Below are 12343 nucleotides of genomic sequence, written 5' to 3'. Positions count from 1 at the left end.
ATGAAGATGTAGCTGCATTTTTAGTGCCCCAAGTCATCTCCAGGAAAATAGTTCCATGGGATGAGGTCAGTGTCTGCTTACAGCCAAGAGAATGAGCTGAAGGGGTTTGCCAGTGGTTAGCTTGGTTAGGAGGCAGGATAGTTTATTTGATACTGAACAAATCAGGGTGATGTGGAAATTAATTATATCTTCTGCTCAGAACAGAGAGAGTGGAAGTGCCCCTGAGACCATCTGGGGTTTAAAACTGAGGAGTTGGAAGGAGCTGACTGCCACTCTGTTCTCTTTGTAGCACTATTTGTTACTCTTCCCAAATATTTATTGGATCATAGCTGTAATTAAATTTGTGCTGAAAATGTACAGAGCACCCTGTACTTAGTGTCACAGGAAACCAGAAATCCTCTACACTGAAGCAGTACAGTGGCAGCTCCTTGGCCACAACAGCCCCCTTTGGAATGGGAGATAATCCAAAAAAGACTCTCCTGTTGATATGGCACTTGCTAAGTTAAAACACAGGAAATTGTGAATTTTGGCTCCATCCTGTTTGACCATTTACACTATCTCCTTATCAATGTACCTGGCCTGGTCCTGGGAGATTGGATGGTGTCTGGATACAAGAGGTACAATTTAATGCTCCCAACTGCTTGAAAGGGACTGGACAGTGATTTGTGAGCTCTCTGGTGATGGGGGAGATAAAGCTCTGCAGTGGGGATGTCCTCTGCCCTGCCTCCACCCTGGCCAGAGCCAGGGCAGGCTCCCCATGCACACCTTGGAGCTGGAGCTGAGTGCAGGCTATGACCTGATTATTCCTGAATCAGGGAATGTCTCAAATCGAGATTCAAGTCTCATGGCCTGTAGCAGATGAGAGAAAGAAATCAATGTGCCATAGTCAAAAGCATATAGATGTTTCTCGGGGAATTTAAATAGCAGGTTGTTTGGTAAAACAGAGGCTGAGACCTGAGATGACAGCCCTGACACCCTGCAGGGGAAAGCCCATGGGACAAGAAAGAAACAGGAGAGTAAAGTAGTCCAGGCTGGGAAGCACAACTGTGTTTGCCCTGGGATAAATCTTATTAACTCAAGCACATCAAAGCATAAATGTAGCTGTCTTACTTCTGGACTCAAGTGACTCGAGCAAAGCCATCCTGAGAATCTCTTCCTCCTGTCCAGGACTGGCTGGTGCTCCTGTGCCAGCAGAGATGTCCCCAGGAGCCACATTTGCAGCCTGCGCCTGGCTGGAATTACCTGCTCTCCAGACACCTGTGGTGCAGCTGTAATGCTGGGAATGCTTGGCACCTCGGGAGGTATTCAGGACTGAGTTAATTTAATTATTCTCTTGCTCATTGGCTTCAAAATCCACTTAGAGATAGGGAGGAGGTGCCTTGTCCCTACCACAGCTGATGGCAGCCAGCCAGCAGAAGTCTCTGCCTGGCAGGAGTGGGAATGAAGAGCTGGGCCAGAGTAGGTTTAGCTTCAAGGCACTGGGCAACAGGGAGAGAAATAGAAATTACTGTGTTTAAAACTGCTGACTCTAGTCTTGATGGATGATCCCCTAGAAGTGTCAGGCCAGGAGCCACAGCTGTGTGAGTTAGAAAACCCTGTGGAATTGAGAAGAAATGTGAGAAACTTCTCACCCTTGCCTGTGTCCAGGCTTGATCTGAGTCAATAAAGAGTCTCCCTGACATCACAACCCAGCATTTCAAACCAGGAACCTCATCACAGTCCAGTTTGAGTGCTGGCACCCAGGCCGGGTGGGACAGGGAGTGCAGCCATGGTCCCAAGCAGAGCTTACAACCAGCAAACTCAGTCCATGCATGGCCCGAGTTTGAGCCCAAGTGAAGTAACCCTTGTGCCCCTCCCCACTGTTTTACAGTCTTTCCACTGACCTCGTCATTATCATCTTTTATGGCATCCCATGTGCTGTTGAAAGCATCAGAGGAGGAAATGAAGGGCCGTTTACTGTCCAGGCTCTGTGCTCACATGTCCCCTGACGAGCTATTCTCTCCTGGCTGTGCCCACAAGGGGCTTCAATTAATGTTGCATGGGACACTGAAGAAAGAATAGAGAGAGAAAGAAAAAGAATACCTAAAATACTTCTTGAGATCTCCCTCTCTATTTCCCATCATGTCCTACTGCTTGTAAAGCTCCACAATCCCATTCTATGACAGATTTAGACTTACTCTCTTTCATTTTCTGTCTCTGACTCACTCTGTTCCACATGACTGCAACTCATCTTTGCATCCTGACTGCATTTGGTGAACATTTCTTAGCTGTGGCTATCTCTGCTCCTTACTGCACTTGGAGTTACCACCAACTCCCTCTCCTTTCTTCTCTGCATTTCAGACCCTCTGGGAGGGATGAGCTTGGGTCCAAGACCTGGTGCACACTTTAAAAGGGTCTTTTCTAATCTCCAGAAGTGTTTGGACCAAGTCCACTTTGTCTGGGAGAGCTCTTGTGTGAAACTGTCCCAGCAGCTATCTTTACACATAAATAATAGTTTAATTAGGGAGCACCTCATCTTTCTTGTTCATAAAATATGAGACACTCTGTGTGTTTGGAAAAGGGAGAGCGGGATGGGAGAGCAAAAGAGAAGGAAGGAATTAATTTTGAAAGCACATTGCAAGTTACATTTATTTGATTTTCTCTAATCCATCAATCTTCTGTTATATGGCTCAGCTCCTTGGGGCTTGTTTGAAAAGGGGGAATTTACTGCACTGTAAGCCAGGGCAGTGATTTGCAAAGTGGGGGGCATGGATTGTATCCTAGGAGAGAGCAGGGAACCAGAAAGAGAGGTGGGGGAGCTTGTGAATCCCTCTGCAGAGGTAAATATGCTGTACATTACCAACTCCCTCCCAGCCATCCCTGGGGGCATTTCTGGAGGGGACCAACCTGCTCTATGCCCACCTCTTGTACCATGTGGCCATACCAGAAATATGGACCAGCAAGTGGGCAATAAATTGACACCCTGGCTCCCTGTACACCTTTCTCCTTGGAGAAACCTTTGGATAAGAACCTTTCCCAGTAGACCTGTGCTTGATCGGGACTCCTGGATGGAAGTGCAGTATGAATTAATACTGAGTATGCAGCATTCCGTGGGAAGCATGGACTCTCCAGCCAGGGAAAGCAGATGCAGCACATCCCAGCAGACAGTTATTGTAGGTGTCCTCCCCAGCTGAGAAATGTTTGGGAAACACTTGTAACTCTTTTTCTCAGGTGTTGCAAAGAGGATTTGTTTTGTAAATAGTGAAGCTGTTAATTGCCCTGACTTTATTAAGAGGGAGCCGAAAAGGTGTTAACAAGTTTTTGTTGCTCTGTGCTGGTAATGAGCCAGCACCAGTCCCTCTGTAGGGGGAAGGTGGCGAAGTTGCTCTGAAAGTCCCTTTGCCCTCTAGAGAAGAAAAAAAATTAGGCACCACTTTAGCCAAAGACTTGGGGTAACGTGTGAATTTTGTAGGAGGGATTTAACTTGAATCACCACACAGTTACGCTCCAGGGGATTCACTTTCTGTCGAGCAACATGGACTGGAGTGTCCCCAGGGCAGCACAGCTGGGAAGTCTGAGCTGGAAAGGAGCTTTAAAGGTTGTTTTCTCCTTCAGCTTCTCTCTAGGCACAGGTAGAGGGAAGTTCCCGCACACAACTGTGGGAAGCCCAGGAGTTCAGTAGCTTTGAAAATCAGGCTGGTGGGGTTTGGAGATCTAACTTTAAGCACCTCACTTAAATATATATTGTTTAAGACTAGAGTTGAGGTTGTCAAGTCACTAAAGTCACTAACTGGTCACAAAACCCTTTCCTATATACTCCAACAAGCCAGACACCCAAATCCTCCCATCTTCCCCTGAAAATCCCTGTTGATAAATCCCGCAGAAGGCATGGAAGGGATGCTTTTTCATCCTCCTCTCTGGGACTGGCACTAACAGCAGCTAACCAGGGACTGATTCAGGCCCTTTAACTTTGTCATGCTAAGGGTTGGTTTTGCAAGTCGAAAAGGACCTGTGACTTGTTTTTTAAGACTTTAGGGAATTGCTGGCACTCACTGGTTTCACTGCACCAGATGCAGCGTGACCGGGAATCTACGCTGCATATGAAAAGGTCACTTAGCCTGTTCAAGAGAGGAGATTCTAACACTTGTCAGCTTGAGTGATGGAGGCTCTGCATGGAGAGCCATAATATTCATGTCAGAGAATTGCCAAGCCCTTGCGGAAGTGTTGAAGATGGATGGCCTGGGGATATACTCCTGACATTTTAATACGGGGGGAGGATACGGCACAAACATCTCATACAGAATTATAATCCATGAAAGGGCACTGGGGGCATAAATTAAAGGTAATCCAGCAGGCAAGGAGTTTAACAGCTGAAGGGAAGCAGGCTGGGGGAAAGGAGGGATGCTGGTAGGATGCAGTGGGGGCTGTGGTGGGGCTTTGGGGAAGGGAACAGCCCCCAGCTGGGGTGGGAGTGGGGCAGGAGGCAGCAGTGCCAGGCCAAAATCCATCCACCTCCAAACTGCTTTGCAAAGTCATCTGCAGAACCTGCACTTTGTGTATTAAATAAATTCAATTCCCTGCTTGCTGATGGTCACTGTGCAACAGTGTGACCTGTTGAGGAGAGGGTGCTTGGGGCAGATGAGCAGAACTGTCCCCACCAGCCTGCTGGGAGAGGCTGCGGAGGCACACGGTGGCGATGATGGTGTGCATTCCCTGCCGGACTATCCTTGCATTCTTTTCTGCGAGAGGGAGCAAAGGAAACAGCACAGGTCCGGTTCCTGTGCTGGGTGACATCTTCAGCCCCCACACAAACACAGCCCCAGCCTGGCTCTGTGTGCTGGGCAGCCCTGAGGACGTGCTGTCTGTCTCTGTTGATACAGGCTGGCACCTGCACCCCTGAACTTCACCTTCCTCCATGCACTGAGGGAGGCAACCCCAGCCAAGGCCACATGAGTCATACCCATGCTCCTGCCTGAAGGGGAATGAAGCTGTGAGGGCATTTCCACCTGCTGGGAAGGAGAAACCAGAAGAAAACTGGTGGTTGCTGTCCCCAGTGAGGGTGCTGGGATGGGCACCTGGACAGCAGCACAGCATGGCCAAGAGGCTGCTGGTGAAACAGTGACAGGGATGATCCTGGGTTAGATGGGAAGGGCTGGGAAAGCTTGTGGACTTAGCCTGGGCTGTTATCATGGTATGAGCACCCCGACACTGATCTTCTGACCCTCTGTTAGTTGAGCAGGTACCTCTGACATAAACCTGCCCTGGTCTGTGGTAACACTATAGCTAGCCTATATTATTTCATCATTTGGAGAGTGTTTCCCTTTCTCACTGAAAATGGACTGTAAACCATCCCTCTCCCACAATAAAAGCACAAATTCACTGCTGGGACACTGGTGTTAAACCTCCACAAAGGCAATGGTGATTTTGAGCTGATTCCACTGCTGTCCCACAGATTTCTTATCACAGAGGATGCTCTATCCATATCAGTGGCTGGTAAAAATGGAAGGTGCTGCTCCAGAACTGTCCAAGTGGCTCCACAGCCCTGCCTGAAGTGCCCCTGCTCCTGGGAAGAAGCAGTGCTAACAGCTCTTGTAGACAGACAGCATGATTTTGGGTTGAGTTCATGCAGCACCAGGCCCAGATTGAGATTTTTAGCTGTTCACTGTAATTAGGATCAATACTCTTACAATGCTATTACTGGGGGACAGTGGTCAGATTCTTCCCCAAGGCTTTATAGAGCTAGCCCATCCCTTCCTCCAGGTGTGCAGTGAGTTACAGGTGTTTGGGATCAGTGCCCCGGGTTGGAGCTGACTTTGGGTGATCATGAGCAAACACGTGCAGGTTTGAAGGCATCACCAATCTCCACAAAAGCTTTTTGGCTGCAGTGGGAGAATGACCCTTTACAAAGCAGCCAGTGACAGGACTGTGCTCTGCTGTGTGTGCTCATGTTTACTTTGAAAGCTGCTCTGCAGGAGTAGAAAAGCTGCCCAGGTAAAATCACAGCTGAAATGATGAGCTCAGTCCTGTGGCATCCTCAGAATTTGTTACCCTGTGCCCCTCTGTGCCCATGGCATTTCTGTGAGGGTTATTACAGAAACCACAGCAGCAGGCAGGGGTGTCAGGGTTCCCTGACAGTGCTGTGATGGATTAAGACGATCCTGAATTTCCATTGTTTTGTACTGAATGTAGTGAGAATTGATGACTCTTGTATCCAAGCAACAAGGGGGAGGATGAGGAAACTTCAGCTTCTCCAGGACTGTAATATCTCTGGCAAGGTGCCACTCTAAGCCATGGAGTTTATTTTTGTATTTGTTCAGTCTCAGTATTGTCTCTGCAAGGTATAAAAAGAGAATGGAAGAATGGAAATCTGTGTCATGGGATGGTGTGTAACTTTCTCCTGACTTTGCTTCAATTTGCATTTGGTCTCTGGTTTTTGGGTACAATTCACTCATTGCCTTAGAGAGTCTGGGTACCAGAAATGTAAATGGCTTTGATGAGAAATTTAAGGAAGAACAGTTCATCTCCAGCATTTAAATACAACAGGGTGGATATGAATGCTGAGTCGGTGGGCAGGGGAGGGCTCAGTGGGAAAAGGATTGGTCTTGGCAGTGGTATCTCTACTTCCCTCTCCACCCCTATTTCCCTGGGATGGAGCCAGTGTGGGACAGAGGTCTGGTCTGGTGCTGTTGCCACCTGCAAACCTTTTTCTTCTTATTTTCTGCATGAATGTTAGTTTGGAAGGATGCTGCAGAGAAATGGGTAAGATGACACACAGCATGTCCCACCCATTCACTGGCAGCCCTCGTCTCCCAGGATTTACCTGAGTGGTTTATTAACCTGCTGTTGGTATACAGCAGGAAGGTCTCTATGTGTGCTTGGGAGTTATCCTGGTGAAATAGTTTCCCTCCTCTGAGCACATCAACAGGGCACTGTCCTGTGCTCTCTGTAACCTCATTTTGAGGGATTTTGGTGGTACCCTGTGCCTGCAGCTGCTGGGGCTCCAGAGTACAGCCCAAACAAATACAGCAGGTATTAGAAAAAGAGAGCCTGGGGGTAATATTTGTGCAGACAAATCAACCAGTGCTCGAGATGCAGGAAAGTGCCTTTGTTTGCCTGTTTTTATCATTCCCAGTTCAGCCTAAATTTTTGGCGGTTGCAACTGCTGTGTGGCAACACTGCAAAAATCTTGGGTTTTTTTTGTTTGGGTAGGATAACTTAATAGAAATAGCTACCCTGAAGGCAGCAAAGCCCCCCTAACTGATGGTGTCACTCTTCCAGCTTTAATAAAACCCACTTTGCATAAAATAAATGCATGGAAGTCAGCTGTGCTTCCAAAAAGTGTGTTTTGCAAGCTGAGCTCCCTGATCTGGCTCTCGTGTGTGTTGAGGCTGTGTTTACACAGGGGGAGCCATAGGGAGACCTGGATAAAATAGCATTGCAGCATTTCCAATGGGGGTGCAGTGTGCTGGCAGAGCTGTAGGGTGGTTTTTACACTTGTCTCTCCTCCTCCTCTCCTGGCTGGAGAGCAAACCTGGTCGAGCATCCTTGCCCTGCATCGTGGGTGTAGGTGATGGCACAGCCCTGGCTCCCTCCGGAGCAGCTCTGACTCCAAGGAGCAGGACCTGCCCTGGGACAGCTGCAGCCAGCGCTGTTCCCTCCTGCCCCCCCCCCCCCCAACCTGGTCCGGGCTGTTGGCACCCGGAGCAGCAGGGAACCAGCAGACACATTCACAACTGTCCCCAAGTTTTCTCTCCTGCTCCAGTTCAAAGGGTTCCTCTTGTGCCTCCAAGAAATTTGCAGTGAGTGCCGATGGTGACGCTTTCCACATCAAAGCGGGGCAGCCTTGCATTGTCTGGGGGATGTCGGGTCGAGGCAAATTAAAGAGACTTTGGGAGCTTCAAAATCAGCTTTAGCCAGGCTGTGTCCGCATACTCAGCACTTGGAAAGGGCGAGATTACGGTGATAGGTACTAAAGCCAACCCTCCGGGGACTGGAAGCTGGAGCCAACTTACTGAGATCCAGGAGAATAAATTCACTGCCCTTGGTGGCTTTTGGATTAATGATGAGGAAATTCGTGGAAGTGCTGGGTTTTACACAGAAAAGGACAATTTGGCACCTAAAATCATACTGCTAGGAAGCCAGAAAGGAAAAAGCCAATTCTTTTCATTGTGGTTTATTGCAAAATACAGTCCAAAATCTAACTCTTAAAGGATACCTTCAAAATACATAGTGAAAACAGATTGTGCTAAGCAATAATACAATTTATTGATAAACAACATTAGGCATAAAGAATTCTGAATTCTTATCTGCTAATTAAAAACAAAAAAGTAAAGGAACTGTACACTGATTAATTTTATCCAGTACAAATACATGAAGCTATTGTCTATTTGGGGCAGGGCTTCTTGTGCCAAAACACAAAATTAAAAAGGAGAAGAAAAAAAGGGGGGAGGGAAATATGTAAACACTGGCTGTAAACTTTTCAAAGCCCTCAAAAGGCTGCAGTTGTGGTAATACACACCACAACACTGCCAATCCTCCTCTCACTTCACAAAGTGCATAAGTTTTGCTCCAGAAATGCTGCCAAGCAGCTGCTGTGCACGAATGGCCGGGACCTAGGGCTGCAGGGATGGGATCACCCAGCTGGACCCGCTTTTGGCCACAGCACCTGTTCCCACCCCTCTGGCTGCAGGGCTGGAGCCCCACTGCTGGCATTGGCAGACCCACTGGCAGGGGCACAAGGGGTTGAGCCCACCTAAAACGTGAAATTCCTCCCTCTGTCCAACACACAGGTAAAGTGACTCCCAAGAAGAAGGAAGCTACTGGTAAATATTGAGGAAAAAACATGGAAGCAAGAAGGACCGTGGTCCCTCAGCGCCCGCGCCTTGCACTTCCTGATCCCACTGCATCCATCCACAGGAGACCCCATCACCTCACATGGTGCGCACTCAACCCTCTGGACCCCAGGACGCTCCTTCCCCAGCGTAAGGACACCAAAGCTTCCCCTATCTCCTGTGGCCCCTGTTCCTCTGCCTGATGTGGTTGGGGGCGGCAGAGTCACGGCGGGTGCAGAAGTGCTTGGCCACCAGTGTCCGGCACTGCTCACAGCGCACCGTGCAGCACCAGTGGAACTTGCAGTTGCAGCTGGCCACCACCTCCGTCCTCCTCTCCTCCACCCGCAGGCCGCACTCGGTGCAGAGCCGCCGGCAGCTCCTCTTCTCCCACTGCGAGAGGTTCTTGCCGGTCTGCAGGCACTCGCGGCCCTCAGTGCCGTGGTGGCCCAGGCTGGCGTTCCTCGTGCAGTAGTCGGGGGAGTCCTCCAGGAAGACGAGCTCCGAGGCGTGGATGTGGTGGAAGGTCTCTGCCGTGGCCCCGCGGCTGTCGGCGCTGTTGCCGGCTCTCACCCGCCTCTTGTCCATCTCCAGCTTGTGGGCTTGGTCGTATTTTATCTTCAGGTAGTTGCCGATCTCGCGGAATTCAGCGAGCTGCAGCCAGCAGGTCTGGATGCTGCAGCTGCCCGACACCCCGTGGCACTTGCAGGCCCTCTTCATTGTGTCTTTCACTGCCTTGATGGGAGAGGTGAAGAAATTAGGAAATCTCAAAATCAGGCTCTACAGCACTTGTAATTTGGGGACAATGCATCAAAAGTGGCTTGTACTCGGTGTGATTGACACGAGCTGATGCTCTTAGTTCCTGGAAAACATCTGTCCCAGAAATAAGTGTGCACAAACTATTGTTCCCAGCCCTTCCAGGAGAATCCAGGCCAGGAAGAAGTGCCTTTGTCAGGTCATGCCCTTCTCACGCCACTCAGCAGCACCAACGTATCATCTCTTTCAGAGGTTTCATTCAAAATGTGTGAAACTGTTTTGGAATAATCATACCCAACCTCTCTGCATCTCCTCCAGGCCAAGCACTTCACAGATATTATCTGCCTATCTCCCTCTGGTATTTATAAGGTCCCAATCACTGGTATCTATGTGAGATTAAGCCTTGACACACCCTATGAGATAGGTATGTTAAGTGTTGTCATCCTTGTTTCTACGGACAAGGAGGTTTGGCAAGATGCTGAGAGCTCCCATGGCCCAGGCAGGAGCTGGGACGAGTCTGGCTGGCTTGTGAGCAGGGCCAGCTCACACCTGCCTTCCCGGCCAAAGAGCTTGGAAATGCATATTGCAAGAAAGTAAGGAAGGTGGCTCTGGCTTTGTTTTGCAGACCAGACAAGCCTAGAGGTGGCTACAAAGCCCATGCATTTCTGGATAAGTGGTGTGTGCCAGCACTTAACTGCGTTACACAGCTGCCAAAGCTGGAAGTGGGAACAACTCTTACTGGGATTCCCTGTGTTGAGGTTCAAGGCCAGATTCTGGCTGTGTTTTTTCCCCCATGCAACCACTACTGGGCCTGGATTGTCACAGGGGCCTGAAAATGGGGACCTGAACAGCCTAGATTTTGTTTTCAATATAGACATTATTATTATTATTATTATTATTATTATTATTATTACTTACAAGTCTCCCAACTTCATTGTTGTGCAGGTTAATCAGCGCGCGGGTATCGTGTCCTGTTTCCAAGGCATCCACAAAGAGCTTGGAAACCTTCTCCCCAAACTCCACGTTGTCACTGCATCCTCCCCAGACCCAGCCTCGGCCACCTGCAAGACAGACACAGGCTAAGCACAGAACTGCCTCAGATTCTGCCCTGAAGTCCGTGGGGCTGCGTGTGGGGACAGAGGGATGAGGTCAGTCTGTCCTGGGAGGGCACTCACCGACACGGCCGTTCCTGGAGTCGTCGCAGCCACAGCTCTCGAAGTCCCCCAGGCTGCAGTTCCTGGTGAGGGTGTACATGACCCCGGCCGAGCTGATGGCGTGCACAAAGGAGGTTTCCCGGGTAGCTGGGGGAGAGAGGGGAAAAATACTGTCACATGCAAATGTAGACATCAGTCCCGGATTATCAGCAATGAAATTCTTTCTCCTGCAAAGGTGCAAGGAGAAAATACCCACGCGCTCTGTTCAAAAGGTAAGGTGCTACAGAAATGAAATTAAATGCTCATGACTGGATCTTTTCAGGCTTCAGCATCACAGGGTACACCAATTTGGTGTAGTATTATACAGGTGTCAATACAAGGGATGGAACTTCTTGGCGGGGTAGGATTTTAAGACAATGCCACAGTCCTGCTCTGGCCAAGGCAAGTTATTTCTCCCTTCACCTAGTGCTTGGTTCATCTCTCTCCTTCCCTGCCTGGGGGTATGTTGTGCTTTGATCTTGCCTGCTGGAGAAAACAGTCATTGATCCTTTGAACCTGTGCTAACAGCTGTCTGCACCCACACTCCTGTGTAGTCCTTTTTGGCTTTCTGAACAGGTTCAAATAGAGATGCTGCTCTGGGGAAAAGGAGACTTTTGCCTGTTGAAATAGATGATATTGAAATATATCCACAGCTTTCTTATGAAGGCAGTTTCTTAGTACACATTTCTGGTTTCTCCCTTTGCCTCTCCTGCGCTTCTCCGCACTGGAAGCTCGGGTGTCTCTAGCACTGCACTCCCCGGGATGCTGCACGCAAAGTGGCAGGAGCAGACCCATGAGGCAGCACTGAGGGAAAGACTGAGCCCGGGATCCCTCGGAAAATGTTAGTGATATTTATGACATCAATTAATACAGATAAAGGAAAAACAGTTGTGATTTTTGGGACACGAAACCCCTCTCCGTCAGTCAGTTAAAGCAGCAGCACCAGCTGTCTCCAGAGCACATCCCAGCTGGCAGCCAGAGCATCCCGGGGCAGGGAGCGGTGCCGGCAGGTGAAGGTGCACTCACCGCTGCGGAGCCGGTTGTGGGTAGAGAGCTGCAGGGCGCTCTCGGGGCAGTTCCAGCGCTCCCACCCGAACTGGAACTTGCATTCCTCCATCCCGCTGTGCGCCCCGGCTGCCACGCTGCTGGAGAACGTCAGGTAAGCCTGGCATGGGAAACAGCGGGGTTAAAATCCACCGTGTTTTAGCATTTATCAGTGAAAACAGACATGAGCAGGTTGCGAATCTTTTCCCTCTGTACTTGGCAGGACTTGGAGCCGATATGCTCTGGGAAGTCTGGTTCCTTGGAAAGTACTATTTCCCATTTGCAAAACAAAATCACTCCATTTAAATTCCTGGCAGTCCGTATGTTAATTACCTTAGGTCCTGTCATCAGAAAGTTATTCACAGACCTGAAACAAAGAAAATAAAATGAGTCACCTTACCACAGGCTGAAGAGCATCCCTAAAAAATGCCCTTTCCACTGAGTTGTTTCCACCCTACCATGCTGCTGTGTGGAGAATGGCACTGTAGACCCCTGTGATGGAGAGGATGAGGAGGGTGCTTCTCTTCATGGCTGTCACAAGGA

At 49.3% G+C, this 12343-nt stretch overlaps 2 protein-coding genes across 2 annotated transcripts in view; one reads left to right on the top strand and one right to left on the bottom strand.

The window, feature by feature from the left end:
• The window catches only part of LOC121657783 (nucleoside diphosphate kinase homolog 5-like), a 27848-nt gene extending 17393 nt beyond the window's left edge, over positions 1-10455 (top strand). The window contains exon 9 of the mRNA XM_042013875.1: positions 8769-10455. The gene's annotated coding sequence lies outside the window, so the exon portion shown is untranslated. The remainder of the gene's footprint in view (positions 1-8768) is intronic.
• Positions 8982-12343, bottom strand: LOC121657781 (protein Wnt-8c). Its single transcript, XM_042013869.1, has 6 exons — positions 12259-12343; positions 12134-12167; positions 11783-11921; positions 10739-10864; positions 10482-10624; positions 8982-9542 (listed from the first exon to the last, which is right to left on the bottom strand). Exons 1-6 carry the CDS (start codon positions 12327-12329, stop codon positions 8982-8984), a joined length of 1074 nt encoding a protein of 357 aa, XP_041869803.1. The 5' UTR covers positions 12330-12343.

Source organism: Corvus kubaryi, unplaced genomic scaffold, assembly GCF_017639235.1.
Source record: "Corvus kubaryi isolate FWS band 111438036 unplaced genomic scaffold, C.kubaryi_AGA036_p1.0 split1-37374, whole genome shotgun sequence".
In the NCBI taxonomy this organism is placed as follows: Eukaryota; Metazoa; Chordata; class Aves; order Passeriformes; family Corvidae; genus Corvus; species Corvus kubaryi.
Note: the sequence above shows the minus strand (reverse complement) of the source record. Positions and strands in the feature narration are given on the sequence as shown.

Excerpts from the sequence above, each read along its gene's own strand:
- LOC121657781 (XM_042013869.1), bottom strand. The coding sequence starts at position 12,329 with ATGAAGAGAAGCACCCTCCTCATCCTCTCCATCACAGGGGTCTACAGT. Across the intron at positions 10,625-10,738 it reads CTCCAGGAACGGCCGTGTCG|GTGGCCGAGGCTGGGTCTGG; the intron begins GTGAGTGCCCTC and ends TCTGTCTTGCAG. Across the intron at positions 9,543-10,481 it reads ACAATGAAGTTGGGAGACTT|GCAGTGAAAGACACAATGAA; the intron begins GTAAGTAATAAT and ends TCTCCCATCAAG.